Source organism: Panthera uncia, chromosome B4 (genome assembly GCF_023721935.1).
Source record: "Panthera uncia isolate 11264 chromosome B4, Puncia_PCG_1.0, whole genome shotgun sequence".
Classification (NCBI taxonomy): Eukaryota; Metazoa; Chordata; class Mammalia; order Carnivora; family Felidae; genus Panthera; species Panthera uncia.
In genome coordinates, this window is record NC_064809.1 from 6,857,693 (window position 1) to 6,875,722 (window position 18,030).

General features: G+C 44.1%; 1 protein-coding gene across 2 annotated transcripts in view; it reads right to left on the bottom strand.

The window, feature by feature from the left end:
- KIN (Kin17 DNA and RNA binding protein) overlaps positions 1 to 18,030 on the bottom strand; it is a 36,815-nt gene that overhangs the window by 12,542 nt on the left and 6,243 nt on the right. For both annotated transcript variants that reach the window (XM_049626804.1, XM_049626803.1), the window contains exons 3-8: positions 14,768 to 14,811; positions 14,562 to 14,684; positions 13,561 to 13,742; positions 10,416 to 10,464; positions 9,391 to 9,448; positions 1,961 to 2,090 (exon numbers count right to left, since the gene is read on the bottom strand). In XM_049626804.1, coding sequence (XP_049482761.1) covers positions 1,961 to 2,090; positions 9,391 to 9,448; positions 10,416 to 10,464; positions 13,561 to 13,742; positions 14,562 to 14,684; positions 14,768 to 14,811 — 586 coding nt within the window. The remainder of the gene's footprint in view (positions 1 to 1,960; positions 2,091 to 9,390; positions 9,449 to 10,415; positions 10,465 to 13,560; positions 13,743 to 14,561; positions 14,685 to 14,767; positions 14,812 to 18,030) is intronic.

Consider the following 18,030-nt stretch of genomic DNA (forward strand, 5'->3'; position numbering starts at 1 on the left):
CCTGTGTCTGGCTCTGTGCTGACAGGGCAGAGCCTGCTTGGGATTCTCTCTCTCCTCTCTCTCTGCCCCTCCCCTGCTCATGTTGTCTCTCAAAATAAAGAAACATTAAAACAAGCACCTTAATACACACTTAATACCAGTTTTGCACAGCATGGTTAGTTCTATCTACACTCTGATGGCAAAAAGGGGCTTCTCTGTCTGATAAGGACAATAAATCCTGTGAATATAGGGGAAGAAAAATATAACCTGGAGCGACATAAGCAAAAGGGCGTCCAAAAGAAGAGTGCCGTCTGGTCGCTGTGGGGCTGTATCATGCCTCCTTCTTCCTCAGCTGTCTTAAGTGAACCCTAAGTACCAACTTCCGAGGGGCCAGAACACTGCAATTCTTTGGTTGGTAATAAGTCTCATTTTAATTTCTCCAATTTTCCAATATGAACAAAGAGCATTCTAAATTTAGCATGTCTCACCAAGCGGGTAGATGTAGCTTTCCATTTGACTTTGAATTAGATTCAGAAACTCTGCCATGGCCTATTAAGACATCTAAGAGGTCACTCCCCCTCCTCTCTCGAACCTCAAATGCTACCACTCTTGCACTCATCACGCTCCAGCCACGTGGATCTTTCCTTCATATGCTTGAGGTTGAGATCTTCCCTGCCGTAGCACCTTTTCCCAAGCTCTCCCCCACGGCCCGCCCTCTGACCTCCTTAGCACTTAACATTTTGTCATAACTCACTCACTGGTTCACTTGTTCGTGGGACATCCCTCTTACTAGCATGACACACAAGGACTGTATTTTGCTCTCTACTATACAGACACAGGACCTTGCACAATGCCCAGCACATAACACAACTCAGTATTTGCTCAGTGGCGGAGTGACCGTATCTCAACTTTTTAGACTGGCCTGCATTGTAGGAGCGCCCAGTAACGGGCAAGACCAAATAGCTCCCTCTCAACCCTTCACAACTGAAGAGGAGGGTTTGGGGAGACTAGAGGAAATGATAATACAGAAAAAAAAAAAAAGTTAGCTTCTTCTATCCATTTATTCTTTCTCTTCACCTGTCCTTCTCCTTTTCTATTTGGTTCACAAATTGATTGATCAGGTAAGGCTATGTGTGGAGAGGGAGCGAGGAAGATGTAGGAATATATTGGGGCACTGGGGTGGCTCAGTCGGTTAAGCGTCCGACTTCGGCTCGGTCAGGATCTTGTGGTTCGAGAGTTCGAGCCCTACATCGGGCTCTGTGCTGACAGCTCGGAGCCTGGAGCCTGCTTCGGATTCTGTGTCTCCCTCTCTCTCTGCCCCTCCCCTGCTTGTGCTCTGTTTCTCTCTTTCTCTCAAATATTAAGAAAAATAAATAAAATAAAAAATAAATAAATAATTTTAAAAATTAAAGGAAAAAAAAAGGGAATATATTAACAACCTCCTGCAGCACTGCTCTAGAGCTGCAGGTAGATTTAGGGCCAAAGTCTGGCCCCGGATCCCAAATCACAGGTTTTCAGTGATTCATCACATAGGCCTGGCATCAGGTTCAGTCAAATAAAAAGTACGTCGTGGCTTTCTCTTGCTGGCCGGGGGGTGGCAAATGGAAGTCAGAGGCGACAGGAGAGCGCAGGGTGGTGGGCGGGAATCCGTGGAGGACCCCAGTCTCACTGAGCCACGGAAGGTAAACAGAGCTGCTCCTTCCTGCTCTCGACCCCGCCGCAGCCCTTCTGCCTGAATTCCACTGACCGTGAGCACACGGAGAGTTCTGAAGGCAGCACTTGAAGCGAGAAACTAAACTTTGATGGGGGGCTTCCAACTCCTTTAGTTCCATCTGATCTACACCCCTCCCCTAGCCCAGTGTCTACACAGCTTTTGACTTTCAGTAATCTAAGAACTGGCAAAACTACCTAACCTTCCTCAGTTTGAACTACGTCATTCCTCTAACAGCTGAAAAGTCGACACGCGGCTGGTAAACTATACCTCCATGATTTCATCGAGCGCGGATTTCTTTTTTTTCTTTTCTTTTGATCGAGCTGTGCTCTGGGAAGATTCTTTTCGCTTAGCTGATGCCGCATTCCCGACTATCTTCAACGCGCTCGGTCCCAAGGAGCTGGCGAAAAGAAGAGCCATACCTGTTAACAGACACTATGCACAGGCTTTCCAACGTGCAGAAGAACAACACAGGAAAGATTTGTTACACGATTCATTTACAACGGGTCAGTCGAAACAATAAAGGACCTGTCTCTATGCCTTACAGGACTGTGAGCGCGAGAACACGTGACCTGTCCCGCCGTAGCGCCCTCCTCCCCCTCATCCCTTCTCTTGGCGCCAACGGTGATCAGCACGGCCGAGTGGTGGCAGCGTGGCTTTGGGGTTGGGCAGACCAGGGTTTAAGGAGACTTCTGCTTCTGACTGAGCGATTAACCTTTCTACACCTGAGTTCCTCATCTACAAATCAGGATAAAAATGGGACCCGACTCATAGCTCACTGCAAGGACTAAGTAAGATGCGTGTAAAGAAGTCTCGCATATTACTGCCAGTTCTATTTTCAGAAGGCAAAAATCTCAACAGGTCACTTAATTTTTGATTGCTCCCGCCTGCCTAGAATTGACGGTGTAAATTCTAAAATTTGCACCGCAATATAAAATTGTCCCCACTGGCCCAAGAATGCTATCTCTAACTTATTATATACACTGGCCATTCTGAACAACTCGTTATTGATTGAGCCACGCCGTGTTTCATGCCTTTGCAGATTTACACGTGCCTCTTTCATACGTAGAACAATCTCTCCATTTATCTCCATTGTCCCAATTCTGTTAAGATCCTTTCTTCACGAGGCTTCTTGGATCTTGCTGTCTCTGTGGCGTGTATCACACTCCACTTTGCATTGTAATCATTTGCATATATGATTTGTACATGTAATCAGGTGTGTATGTTTGTATTTACTTATTTTTTGTTGTAAAGGAGCAGTAACCGTCTAGTGACTCACATAAAACACATGCTCAGTTAATATTTGCTAACTGAATCTTGTCAGTCTAATCATTTAGTTTGTCATATCTGCAAACGACGAATAGACGAAAATATGTGCATGAAGCCCCTATGGGGATAACCAAGAGAAAAGTGTGATTAACAGAAAAACAACCTTGAATTATTCTTTGGACTTTTTTTTAAGGCATTTAAAGACAGCACTGGACTTACTGGCAGCCAGGTCACTCTAACGAGTCCTGTTCAGCTTGGAGTCAACTATGATCCCTACTTCTCTTCTGCAGTTCAGGACCCCCTGACTCGGTCTTCGTGGAAGTTCATGTTCTCTCTTTACCTAACTGGAAGGTTTTCAATTTATCCTTTCGAAATGTCACTTGCTGGGTTTTGTCCCATAACTCAATCCTCTGAATATATTTCTAAGTTCTCATTCTGTCAGTGGACACATTTCCCAGGTTTGTGACAATTGTACATAACATACATTTGGTTCTGAACAGATTAAGTCCGTATAAAGATAAACGCTTCAACTTGCTGCTTAAAGAAAGGTTCTTTAGGGGCACCTGGGTGGCTCAGTCGGTTAAGCGTCTGACTCTTGATTTCGGCTCAGGTCATGATCCCACGGTTTGTGAGTTCGAGCCCCGTGTCAGGCTCTGCGCTGACAGCGTCCCTCTCTCTGCCCCTCCCCTGCTCGTGCGCTTGCTCTCTCTCAAAGTGAATATTTTAAAAATGAAGCAAAAAAGTTTCTTGAGATTTAAAAGTACCTTTAGCTAGAAATCCACGAAACTTAGCACTAATTCCAGATCACAATCAACCACACTGTGTCCACGTAAGAGGTGCTAATAACCCTAGCAAAAGGGGAATGAGGTTTAAGTGGGTAATTGGGGGGGTCTAGTGATTACGTTTACAAACCACCTATTTCCTCCTATAGTCAGTGCTTATGTTTCTGCTTTCTGACCCTTTTCACATTCTCCATAATTCCCCAAATTTGATCAATACTGAGTCCTCGGATACATTGATAAATTATTTCGGTATTTCGGTATTCATCTCAACCTGGAATCTTGAGACATTCTTCTTGAAACTAAGCAGCATAAAAAACAAACTACCCCATTAATAAGTGAGCAAAAGGCATTTCTCCAAAGAAGACACATAAATGGTCAAAAAGTCCATGAAAAGATGCTTCACAACACTAACCATCAGGGAAACGTAACTCCAGAGCACGTGAGACAACACTTCCCGTCTCTTAGGATGGCTTGTGTAAGAAAAATACAGAAAAGAGAAGCGTTGGTGAGGACGGGGCGCCCTGGAACCTTGTGCACTGTTGGTGCAAATGCACGACTGGAGCAAGTGCTATGGGAAGCAGCCAGGCAGTTCTTAAACAAAGCAAGCGCAGGGCCATCCTACAGTCCAGCGACTCCACTCCTGGGTGTATACCCAAAGGACTGAAAGAAGGGACTCGAACACGTATCTGTGCACCAGTGTTCAGAACAGCATTATCTGTGATCACCAAAAGGTGGCAATGACTCCAAATGTCCAATGGCCGATGAAGAGACGAACAAAATGTGGTCTACACGACAACAGGAGAGTATTCAGCCTTAAAAGGGAAGGAAATTCTGACACATGACCACAAGGTGGATGTACCTTGAGGACATTAGAGTGAGTGAAAGAAGCCAGTCACGGAAGGGCAACCGCTGTATGATTCCACTCGTAGGAGGAGATTAGAACAGTCACGTTCACAGAGACAGAAAGCAAGACAGAGGTCACTGGGGTCTGGTGGGGTAGAGGGAAACGGGGAGTTAGGGTTTAACGAGTACAGTTTCAGTTCGGGGTAATGAGAAAGTCTGGCAGATGGATGCTGGTCACAGACACAATGTGAATCCATTTGCTGCCACTGACCCGTGCACTTAAAAACGGTCAAAATGGTAAACGTCATGTTATATATATTTCGCCGCACAAAAACACCTAAACTGAATAGAAAAAAGAGTCTTCTGTCAAGACAATTTATTTGGCATTGTTAGATGTCTACAAGGTGACAAGCAGCGGGGATAAAAAGATGAACAGAATAGCCCATCAGGATCTTACCACAGGTGGGAGAACAGACATGGAAGGGTGTCCCGGGAAGGGGGAACGGCAGACACCGAGAAAAGTCAGGGTGAGCCAGCGCGGCTCGTCTAGGACGGCACAAATAATTTAGCAGAGCTGGAGTACAAGTGGTGGGGGATGTACCGGATCACAATGGTCACATAAGAGCATGGAAAAAAATGACAATTTATCTCACAGGTGATGACCAAAGATACTGAGTCTTTAATAAGAGAAAGAGGGGCACCTGGGCGGCTCCGTCGGTTGAGTGTCCAACTTTTTTTTTTAATTTTTAAAAAAAATCTTTATTTTTGAGAGAGCGAGCGAGCGAGGAAGGGGCAGAGACAGAGAGACACAGAATCCGAAACAGGCTCCAGGCTCTGAGCTGTCAGCACAAAGCCCGACACGGGGCTCGAATTCACGACCTGCAAGCTCATGACCTGAGCCAAAGTCGGACGCTCAACCGACTGAGCCACCCAGGCGCGCCCCGACCATCCAACTCTTGATTTTGGCTCAGGTTATGATCCCAGGGTCATGGGATCGAGCCCTGTGTTGGGCTCTGCACTGGGCACGGAGCCTGTTGAAGATTCTCTGGGGCATCGGGGTGGCCTAGTGGGTTAAGCATCTGACTCTTGATTTTGGCTCAGGTCATGATCTCTCTGTTTGTGGGTTCAAGCCCCACGTTGGGCTCTGCGCTGACAGTGACATAGAATTCTCTCTCTCCCTCTCTCACTGCCCCTCCCCTGCCCACTCTCTCTCAAAATAAATAAACTTAAAAGAAAAAAAAGTTTCTCTCTCTCCCTCTCCCCTTCTCTTCCGTTCATGTTTTCTCTTTCTTAAAAATAAATAAATAAATAAAATAAAATTTTAATTGCGTATTAAAAAAAAAAGAGAGAGAAAGACATGGTAGGGCTTGACATCTAGATCCTTCTGCTTGCAATATCAAGATTCCGTTAGAGCTAAAATGAATGATGAAGAATTTAAGAAATGCTGACAGAAGACATTATGAAGGACAGAAATCACTAACACAGAAACCAGAGAAATTATATTATCAAGAAAATAAAAAGTTGGGCTTTTTTATGTTTATTTATTTTGAAAGAGAGAGAGTGAGAGAGGGCATGTCCAAGCAGGGGAGGGTCAGAAAGAGAGGGACACAGAGAATCCCAAGCCCAAGCCAACGCACAGGGGATTGATCTCACGAGCTGAGATCATGACCTGAGCAGAAATCAGAAGTTGGACACTTAACCGACTGAGCCACTCAGGCACCCCAAAAAGTTGGTATTTTGAAAGAGTAATAAAACAGATACTAAATTTGAGAGGCTAGATAAAAAGGAGAGTCTAGAAAAATAAAAATGATGCAAATTATTGAAATTCATATGATCAAGATTATATTGCAAAGTTGAATAAACTAATGACTGTCACAAAAGTGTTAAATAGTACATAGTTAATAGTAATAACTAAATAGTAATAACTAATAGTTATACTAATAGTAATAGTATTACTATAACTAATAGTAATTAGTTATACTAATAGTAATAGTATTACTATAACTAATAGTAATTAGTTATACTAATAGTAATAGTAATAACTAAACAGTAATACTCTTATTAATAGTAATAACTAAATAGTACATAAATAGTTAATAGTACATAAATAGTTAATAGTAAAAGGTATTCCCTCGCCAGCTGACACTAACACAGTATTTTACCAAGCTTTCAAGAAAGTGATAATCCCTATCCTGAAAATACTGCTTAGAATCAAGAGAGAAAACCTATACAAATCATTTTAAGAACTTAACATCGCCAGAAGCATAGGAAATTAAATATCACTCTCAATGACGGTGAAGTAAAAGGCAAGAGTCCATTTTTCTTCAGCTGTGTACTACATTCAATCTTCCCACTAGCTGCTCTCACCATAACAGCCCTCCTCCCCCAAAAAGGTTCTAGTAGAAGGTGACAAACCGAGACAGTGAAGATGGGGCTAAAATCAAGGCAAGAAATGAACAGTAACAGATTGCGAATGGAATGTTCGCTCCTAGAAGGGCCCTAGAATTCTGCCATCAGTTAGTAATAACTAACACAGTTAAAGAAGAGGAGCCCCAAAACAGAAATGGGAACCGAGTAACCTGTGTTCAAAGCCGGGAGGAGCAGGGCTCACCTCCGTGCCTCAGTATAGCCTAAGACACCCATTTTTGCTATCTAGATCACTTCATTCATTCTGAGCTTTAGCTATACAAGAGACATAAGTCGATAGGAAAATAAATCCCAACCTCTATAAAAATGGGCCATAATGTCAGAAAAAGGAAATTTAGATGAGTCTTAACATTGTATTATCTGTGACGCCATTTACGCGTCCGTATACACACTTGAGACTGAACACACGGAACTTGGTCAAATAAAACTACTTTTATAATGACATCAAAGCCTGGCGTCGGGGTGCAGGAGGCTAAACAGCAGACCCCAAAGATAACCGGTCCTCATCCCTGGAGTTGATACATGCGACCTTACTGGGAAAAGGGTCTTTGCGAACGAGATTAGGTTATAGATTCTGAGGTGAGACTATCCCGGGGTGCCCGAATGGGTTCTATACACATGCATCCTTTCAAGAGGGAAACAGGCAGACTTGACGCACAGAGAAGGTGGTGTGAAGGTGGGGCAAAGAGAGATGTGAAGACACTGCTCTTGAAAACTGAAGGGTGCAGCCACAAGCCGAGGGATGGCAGCAGCCAGCGGAAGCCGGAAGAGGCAAAGGACGGATTCCCGCCGGGGCCCGCGGAGGCAGCACCGCCTGGCACGTGGCCTGATCTCGGCCGGCGATTCTGACTTCACGCTTCTGGCTTCCGGAAACAGAATAAATTCCTGTTGTTTCAGGACACTTGGTTTCTGGTCATTTACAGCAGCCACAGAAAACTAATATGAGAGAGACCAGTTTGGGGGCCGCTGGGACCAAGTTTAACATTTATCTACACTTGGGAATAACAAATAATAAGGGAGACTGGAGGGAAACACGTACAGGTCTAAAACCATAAGGCAACGTGTGATCTGACATATTTAAATCTGTCTTCCGGGTCCTATCAGACCACTACTTTGAAAAGAATTTTCAAGGGTACCACGTGTAGAACCCAGCTGACCGCTTCCTTCACGATCTCTAATGTAGGTGTCAATTCTGAAATATTTCGACCAAAGTGAAGACCTCCGGCCAGCCATTCTGAAGCAGTATTACGTGCTCCCTCAGTCTGTCTAGTTCCTTCAACTCTCCTCGCCACTTACTTCGTCGTGTAAATAAACACTCGCCTAATAAATTAACCAGAAAACCTGAGTTAGGTCTTCAATAAACAATATGTAAAATACTAAGTAAAATAACAAAGATTGGCCAACTCAAAACTAATTTCTGGTAGATAATGGGAAGGTGTCAGGAGGAGGTGCCTTCCTGAATATCTTGTCTTTTTTTTTTTTTTTTTTATCTTCATAAACAACTGGACACACTGCGCATCACAGATAGTGAGCAGAGATGTGGTGAAAGAATGTCTAAGAACTGCAAGAGAAGGGAACGTGAAAAGTGAGAAGTACCTGACTACATGCTGTTCCAGGACTTGGCAAACTACAACCTAAGGGGCAGATGCAGCCTGCTGCCTGTGTTTATAAATAAGATTTTACTGGAATACAGCCACGACCGCTTGTTTACATATTGTCTCTGGCTGCTTTCTCGCTCCGATAGCAGCTAAGTGGTTGTGACAAAGACATATGGCCAATGATGTCTAAACTATTTACTGTAGGGCCTTTCCCAGAAAAAGCTGGCAAGCCCCATTCTGTTACTACATCGCGTAGCCCGGAAGGCAGTCGTCACTGAGTGCTGACCAGGGCATTTACACTGTACTAGGTGCTGAGAAGTTAGGCGAATGACTTCGTCTCTATTCTCACAAGATCTTAATACGGTAGACAGAACAAAAACTGTACACTCCAGCTAATATTTAAACTTGAGACGTGGGCTCTGATAGAAAAACAAATAGCAAAACAAAAGAAAAAAAGGAAAAAGAAAACCAAATTGCACTGCAGTAGCACAGAAGGAATTATTAAGTGGAGAAGGACTCCCAGAGAGACAAAGATTTGTCATGGGAAGCACGTGATCAGAGTAGGCCTTTCCTCAAAAGGGGGAATCATATCATTATAGGCAAATCAGGGAAAAAAACAGTTGCTGAAAAACACAACCACCACCAAACAAAAACAAAACGAAGAAGAAAATTACAACCAGAAAAAAAAAAAGAACACCCACAATACTGCAGCTTTTAAAATGTAGTCATCAACATTTCACAGAAATCCTCGAGTTCTAAGATACCTATTCACGTAGCTCACCTTGATTTGGATGATGTTGCTGCTGAACTACATGTTCCTTTATTCAAATTGAATGTAACTGGAAGAAAAAACAGTGCTATAGTTTGTTACGCATTTTACACGTTTCATTTCCTACCCATGCACACACACTTCATTTATACATATATACGTATATATTTCAGGGAAATTATAACACTTCTCAGATAAGATACCACACCACATCCACACAGAAGTTCCCGGACGGTCGGCATGAACGAGAGCTGGAATGCTCCTATCCAGAGATGATACACTCCTGCAGAGAAGCGCACTGGGCAGATGCTCGGGGCTGGGAAAGGCTGCCTTGGCTGTTCTCCACCTCCACTGTCCCCTTCTGCCCTTGCTAAGGGGACAGAACTCCAATTTTGTTTAGGTGTTCACACTTCTCACACTGTGTCTGTATCCTCTGTAAATTTGCATGTTGAAAACCTAATGCTCAAAGTGATGGGATTAGGAGGCGGGGGCAGGGGTGGGGGGGGGAGGCTTTGTAAGGTTCTTTTGCTCTAAAGCAATCAAAATAATCCCGCTTCCTTTCCCAGCGACTGCCTTTGAGGTGGAGGCTGATAGGGTCTGGCCAGTGACATTCAGAAGGAAGTCTGCTGGCCGGAGGAGTGTCTTCTAGGTAAAGTTTCCTGGCTCACAGGGGACTCTAGAAGAGATGCCCTCTGTCATCCTCTGGACAATGCTGGGTCTACATACAATGGCCGAAAGTGCCCACAGCTACCTCGTGTCCCGCTGCTGACCGATGGCCTGGCGTCCGGAACCACCCTGCCCCTGGGACTCTTGTTAGAGCAAGCCATTTCCTTACTACTGAGGCTCCCTTTGGTCAGTTTTCTTACTTGTAGCTGAAGGCATCCTACCCGGTTCATCGTTACAACTTTTTCACATATGGGCGAGAACAGTGCGATCCAGACACAGTACAGGTCTTGCTCCCAAACCTGTTGCTAGTTTTTGGCAGGGCCGATAGGAAAGCATCCATATTAGAAGAAGAAAAAAAAAAGTAAAACTACCTTTTTCTTCATCATTTTCTCTGCTTAATTCCGTAAAAACAGGAGCCTCCTAAAAGGAAAAAAAAAAAAAAAAAAAGAGTGTGAAGCTTTGGTTTATAGTGCATTTGCCATCAGTACTCAGTAGGCCCAGGTGCTGACTTCCTACCCATTGTTGCAAGGCAGCTCCAAATACAAGTGCAAAGTGATTAAGATCCTAGCCAAGAAATGACACGTACCGCAAACATCCTTCCACTGAGCACTATTCCAAAGCGGGGAGAAAGTGACTTCTCTGGACCAAACTGCAGAAGTTTACCTACATCTGTCTTCCTGCTACAATTTAAAATGGAAACAACATAAAACAATAAACTTTAAAAGTTTTAGCTAGAGGATTACCTTAAAAAAACAAAACCTTTCTATATTGTGGGATGGTTTACTGTTAAGATCGAGAGTCTAAGACGAACTCAGGAAGAAGTGCAGGTAAAACCCACCTCTGCGCGGTATTGGCTCTGTCGCCTGCCAATCTCACAATCTCCCTTATGCCTCAACTATTCTGTCTTTAAAACAGGGATAACGTGCATATTCAGAGGTATCATAAGGGTTAAATACGATATAAAGGAAACACTTAGCATCACGCCTGCAAGAGTGTTTGATAAATGTTAACTGTGGTTTCTACTAACAGAAAAGATGTTCTTATAAATAAAACGTTAAAAAAAAATGGTCTTGAGATCTAACTGAGATAGTCTTTCCTTAGGCAATGTCCATTAACATCTTACAAAAGACACAATGTTACTTTTAAAAAAACTGACATGTTTAAGTGTGGAATGAGGAAGCACTGATCAGTAGGACTTCCTTTACTGGAAGATGCTATTTATACCTGGAAAGTATGAATTAACTTGAAGGTCTTAACGGAATTAAGCAAAAATGTTACAAAACAACGCTATTCCAAAAGGTAAACCATGTTCCTCTGTACAAGATGTGATCCTTCTTAATTTCCACAATAGGAAATTATAATTTTCCCTCCACTGAAAACAGAACTTTAAATTTTCATTTTATTTTAAAGTTTATTTGTTTTTTAGAGAAAGAGAGTGCAGGGAAGGAGCAGAGAGAGAGAATCCCAAGGAGACTCCACACTGTCAGCGCGGAGCCCAATGTGAGGCTCAAACTCGCAAACCATGAGATCGTGCCCTGAGCCGAAACGAAGAGTCGCGTGCTTAACTGACTAAGCCACCCAGATGCCCCCAGAGGTTTAAAGGTTTTTTTTTTTTAATTTTTTTAATGTTTATTCATTTTTCAGAGACGGAGAGAGACAGAGCATGAGTGGGGGACGGGTAGAGAGAGAGGGAGGCATAGAATCTGAAGCAGGCTCTGAGCTGTCGGCACAGAGCCCGACAGGGGGCTCAAGCTCACGGACCGCAGGATCATGATCTGGGCCCAAGTCAGATGCTTAACCGACTGAGCCTCCCAGGTGCCCTCAGAGGTCTAAATTTTAAAAAGGTAAAAGAATTTCAAGAATAAAAATCTTTTTTCAATCTTAGGCAGGGGTTAAATTTTACAACTACAGTGCTTTAAACATTGTTTCTATTTTAATATAGAAACCTCCTAAAAGATGGCGTAAATACATGCTCATGAAAGCAGCACCATATTACACACGCACAGCCACCCACTTATCAAGGTCAATTAACACGGTATAAAAGTTGACTCATAAATGGATCTTTACTTTCTTATTGCCTTTTCCTTCCTGCGTCACTCTGTAATAAACAGCTTCTATAAGACACGCACATTAATGATCGGAGCAGCTGTATTCATAATAGCCAAATCCTGAAAACAAGCTACGTGTTTCTCAGCAGGACAATGGATCAATTGTGTGATATTCATAAAATGGAATAGACATCAATTTTAAAAAGGGTGAAACACTGGTAGGAAAGGACGCAGGTGCAGTAAACATAAAGAACATTCTGTCTGAGTTAAAGAAGCCAGACACAGAGAGAGTGTACCGTATGGCGAAGTTCATACGAACTTTGACGAAGTTCATGAACCAACCGGCAAGTAATTGAGAGTGGCACATCAGAACACCAGTTCCTTCCTGGGGAACAGGGAATATTAACTGGGAATGAGTATGACACTGAAAATGTTCTGTATCTTGATCTGGGTGGTCATTTCATAAGCTATCCATCCATCTACTATCCATCCATCCATCCATATGTAAAATTTCACTAAGCTGTAACCTTAAGATTAACGCACATCATACACTTTAGCACATGTATCTTATACCACAATAAAGTTTTTTCTTTTTTTTAATGTTTATTTTTGACAGAGAGAGAGAGACAGAGCATGAGCAGGGGAGGGGCAGAGAGAGAGGGGGAGACGCAGAATCCGAAGCAGGCTCCGGCACAGAGCCCGACGCGGGGCTCAAACCCACAGACCGCGAGATCATGACCTGAGCCGAAGTCGGACGCTCAACTGACTGAGCCACCCAGGCGCCCCACACAATAAAGTTTTTAAAATACTAAATGGCTAGGAGCGCCACCTATGTACAGGTTATGCTTTCCTACACACACACAACTTTTGGTATGGAAGCACCATGAGGCAGGGAGTTTTTATCTTTTGTTTACTGCTCTCTCCCCAGTGCCTAGAAGAAGGCTTGGCACACAGAGGGTACCCAATAAATATGTGTTAAAATAAATGCCCTCCTCTAGTTATTCTAACACCCGAACCACCTTCCCCATGCCCTGTCTCCCCGTTTATCTGGGTTCGGCCTGTTGATTCTTCAGGCCCACAGGTTGTATGTGCCTGATTCAAATAGTCTACATCCCGCCCAGGCTGGGGCAGGCGCTGGCACCTAGGTTCCCACACTGTGTTTCACTCCGGTATCGCGTTAATTACGGCCGAGTGATGTCATCTGCTGTGTCTCCCCCATTAGTTATCACCTGCACCTTAACCATAAGGAAGCTGAGGTTTAGAGCTATAGAATTCTATAAGATCAAGAGTCAGTAAGTCAGAGATGGGACCCAGGCTGGCCTCGACTCCAGAAGCTGGCCTTTTAGACTCCGTAATGCTCATTCTCTTCTTTGGTAAGGAACAGCATCTGCCAAACTCAACTCGATGCTTAAAAATTTTGCTTCTTGAGACCTTTCCCATTGCCTCCCTGAATGACGCTGCTGCCCACCTGTTCTTTCCCTTCCAGACCTCTTCTCACTTGTTCTTCAATAAACTTGGCTGTCTTCTCTTCATCATCAAGGTCCTGCTTCTTCTTCTTCTCCAGCTCCAGTTGCCGGCGGATAGTTTCTGGGTCCCTGTCGATATACTGAATATACCAGCCCTTCGGCGTCTCATCCACCTTGCACAAGCCTTAAAAAGAAAAAAAAAAAAAATAACAAACTCGTACACAACCAAAACTAAAGGGAAATATAAATGCATTCCATCTCTGCGTCATGTACTTATTCATTCAAATACACTCATTCAAACACATTCAAATACACAAATTCATGCGGCCCACGGATTTTCCATACTCACAGTTGATAAAACTTAGGTATTTTAAGTGGGATACTTTATCTCCTGGAACAGAAAAAATTATCATTCTGATTTTTAACTACCTGGACTAAGTCAACTATGTACGCCAGGGAAATACAGGAAAGAAGTATCATCTTGCTTAGTAATTATTTAACTGTGTCTAAGTATTTAACATCCGACGAGTACATGATATTCTACTAACTTAATAGAAATTTGCCCCGTAAAATGGAATCAAGTAACACACTGAGTACGTGATACATGTCACGGCTCCTTGCCCTCTCCTTCCAAGTTCATCCTATGAAGATTAGAAATGGAAAAAGCTGCAGCAAAGTTTTAAAAAGCTCCTTGCGCAGGGGTAACAAAAGCCTCAGAAAGTAAAATGAGTACGGGGGCGTAAGAGGGGGAGGACTGGTAATAACCCTTAACCCGAATGAGAGGATGCGGCGGCGATAAATCCGGGCCCTGTCAAAAGAACCGTCCCAGACGTTCGCGTTCGGGTGGAACACACAAAATGAGTCCCGGAAGATTATGCTCCCCTCCGCCAGTTTTTAACTGCCCTGCTCGCCCTCTTTTCTGTAAACGTACACAGAAACCGTGACAATTGTGTCTCTGCCCCCGAGCCACGCAACAGCTGCTCAGACCCTGTCTTCTTCTCACCTTCTCTGCCCAGCCACTTGGTAAAATCAGTCAGAGTCTCCCACTGGGTGGCGTTCATGTGGATGTGCTCCCGGTGGCTGATATACTCATTGTACACGATGTTGTTGTGGACTCTCTTAGTGCCTGAGAACAAAACAGCACACCGTCAACCCGGAGCAGGTTTACGGATTAGGAAGTTGTTGTGCGCACAGTACCCAGATGCTTACCAAAGCGTCTCCTGAGAAGTTCTAGAAAGTCATTTCGGAATTCCCTAATAAGGAAAGGAAGGAAAGCATTAAGGTAATTCTACAAATACAAAGCCACCATACAGTGTGAATGCCCAAATGATATATGACACATCTATGTGACTACCTGTTAGGAACCCTCAAGAACTGAAAAGGGTAGGAATCCCGAAAGTTTACAGCTTTCGAGGATTTCAGTTACAGGTCAGTTTGGAGTTGAGGCTTCCAGGCTTGGCGGAGCAACCACAGCAGAAGTGACTCCACGGGTCTAGAAAGGTTCCTCCGTGAAGTCTCTTAGTGTGACTGAGCGTGGCATAATAAAACCATTCTTCCGACGATAACAAAACTTCCCTGATTCCACATGAAATTGGTACTCAATGTGTCCCTCTGCACGGAATACACTGTGTTACATGCTGGGTAAACACAGGTGAATAAAACCTAAATCTTGACCCAGGTTCCAATCTAGCAGAACCAATCATAACACGAGGCGAACTGCAAAAGAGATGTAGCACAATGTCACGGAGTTGAGGGATGCCCGCTGGCGATCTTTAATGAGGGCAGGGAAGTAGACATCAGAGCTTATAGGTGGAGAGGAAGAGAAGGCCACTCCCAGCTGGCAGAGAAACACGGAAGCATCATGTCTGGGAAATGATGACCTCACTGAGCTAATGTTGTGAGTAGACAGAAAGGAGGGACATGGTGGGACATAACAGAAGAACGGTGGGGGCCGGGGGGGGGAGGACAGAGCTGGAAAATAATGGCGGGGCTGATCTTTGAAGTACCTCGAATGTCATGCTCAAGAGGGTGGGTTTTATGCAGGCAGTGGCAAAGCACCAAATAATTTACTTAGGAGTTAGTCTGTGAAAATCTGTGATCTAGAAAGAACAAGAATTCTCAAAGTGTGGTCCCTACAACAGTAGCATCAACATTACCTGGGAACTTGATAGAAACAGCACGTCTCCAGCCCCAGCCCAGATCTACGGAATCAGAATCTGCCACTGTTGTCACAAGCCCTCACGGTGATTCTGACGCACGTGGTGGTTTGTGAACCATGGGCATAAAACACGGACAGGAGGGACAGAAGCTGCGGCTGGGAGATCAGTGAGGAAGTCACGGAATTAATTTAGGTGATACATGATGAGAATGATGACTAGGGCTGGGAGAATGGCGAGGAGGGGAGTTTGAAGGACACTGCAGAGGAGAATCAACAACAGGGAAGTCCCAGCTTAGCATTCCGAGTAGGTATTGTCAGCCAGCACACGATAGGCGTGGTGGACAGAGTACCGTGCTTGGCTTTAAAATGTTGGCTTTGGAGAGCCTTCAGAAATATAGATTACAACTGCCCAGAAAAAAAAAAAAATCTACAACTTAGGACAGATAATCAGGAATGAACAGTAAGACTGAGGAGTCACCCAACACAAAGGGAACAGCTGGAAGAATGACAGAACTCTTGGAGCCTGGGTAATGTGGACTGAAGGAAGCCGAGCGGACACCCTGAGGAACATTCCTGCATTGGAGGAGCTGGGAGGAAAGGAAGAGGGGCTAAGGAAGCAAGCAGGCAGCAGGAGGAGGAGGAGGAGGAGGAGGAGGAGGAGGAGGAGGAGGAGGAGGAAAGCCAGGAAAGAATGGAAAACAGAGAGATCTTTGTGGGTAGTTAAGAGCGTTATCCATCGAAGAAAGATAAAGAGCAAGATGGAAACTGGGCAGCTACGTGGATGCAGTAAAAGGGGGCAGAGAGGAAAAGCCCAGTGTAGATGGCTCTTGCCAGGATGATATTTCCCCAAATGTGGCTCGTGCAGCCCCGTGGTAATCGAGGTGGTTTCGTGTGGTTCACAGATAAACAATTTTGGCCTTTTTCACCGTGTTACCTGCTTTGATGGCACAAAAGCCACACAGGGGACACCTGCTGGCGTCTCAGCCAAGTCAGGGCAGTGGGCGGCGAGGCCAGCCTGCACAGGCAGCCAGAGGATTCTTCACGGACATGCGCTCGCGGTGAGAATCAATGCTGGTTTCGCCAAGAACGTCCTTGACGGGGCGGTGGGACAGTACTAAATCTCAGCCTGCGGGGCTCCGTCTCATACCCTGTGCGCTGGGACGGGCTCGGGAACGTAGCACTTCCACCGCCGGCTGGGGCTTGACTTGAGCGCAGCACTCGTGCGATGGTCTGAGCCACGCACAGAACTACCTCTGTCACCGCGCACCACCTCTACTTGAAAGGATGACGGACCGATCAACTACGGTTATTCAAAATCGGGTATTTAGCAGACATTTGGTCAAAAATAAGCAGAGCGAGCCTTGTCACGTCAAGGAAAACGGCTGACATTTGTTTATCATTTGTTGCCGACGATAAAATGTGAGCTTTCCGGCAAAAAATTGAATCTGGTAAACTAGCATTGGCCACCGTGAGCCTGACGTCCCTCCCAATACTAAAGGACCTGTCCGATGACACTGATAACATTAAAAAGTATGATTTTACGCTACTATGTAACAAAACGTGTCACCATTCGGAACACTCGGTGAACCAATATTTTCCAAATGACCAGTGCATGATGACATAAAACCATGCGTGGGGACAAGCTCCATCTAAAGTGAAAGATCGAGGGATCATAATGTAATAGCGCACAAAAGTTCCCTGACACGGTTCCAGAATCCACACTGCAGCTAATCTTGAAGAAACTACCACGTTGTTGTGTTTTGATGTCGCATCAAAGAACATCCAAAATTATCCGAAAAAGGCTATTAAAGTATTCCCCCGTTCCAACCAGACATCTATGAACAGGGTGGCCTTTATGTGCTTTACCCAAAACATGTTGAAACAGACAATTGAATATAGAAGCGGTTGTAGAATCCAGCTGTCTCCTAGTAGTCAGACCCTGAAGAGATTTGTAAAAATCTGAAGCAAAGCTATTCCGATTGTTTTTGTTTGTTTTGGAATAGTTAATTTTTATTAAAAAATTATTTATTTTAACACTTAATATTAAGATTTATTATTATTTTAAGTGAGATAATAAATACGCTTCATTTTTTTTTTCATTTTTAATCCCTAACTCACAAGTACCAATATATCGATATCAATCACAAACAAAAGCTCTTTGAGGCTCTTCGATAATTTTTAAGGGTGAAAAGGGGTCCTAAGATCAAAAGGTCCAGAACTTGGGAAAGAAAGAGACAGACAGACTTAAGACTAAATATTAATAGCAATAATAATTAATAGCTAATATTAATCAAGCACTGGATACTTTTCTAAA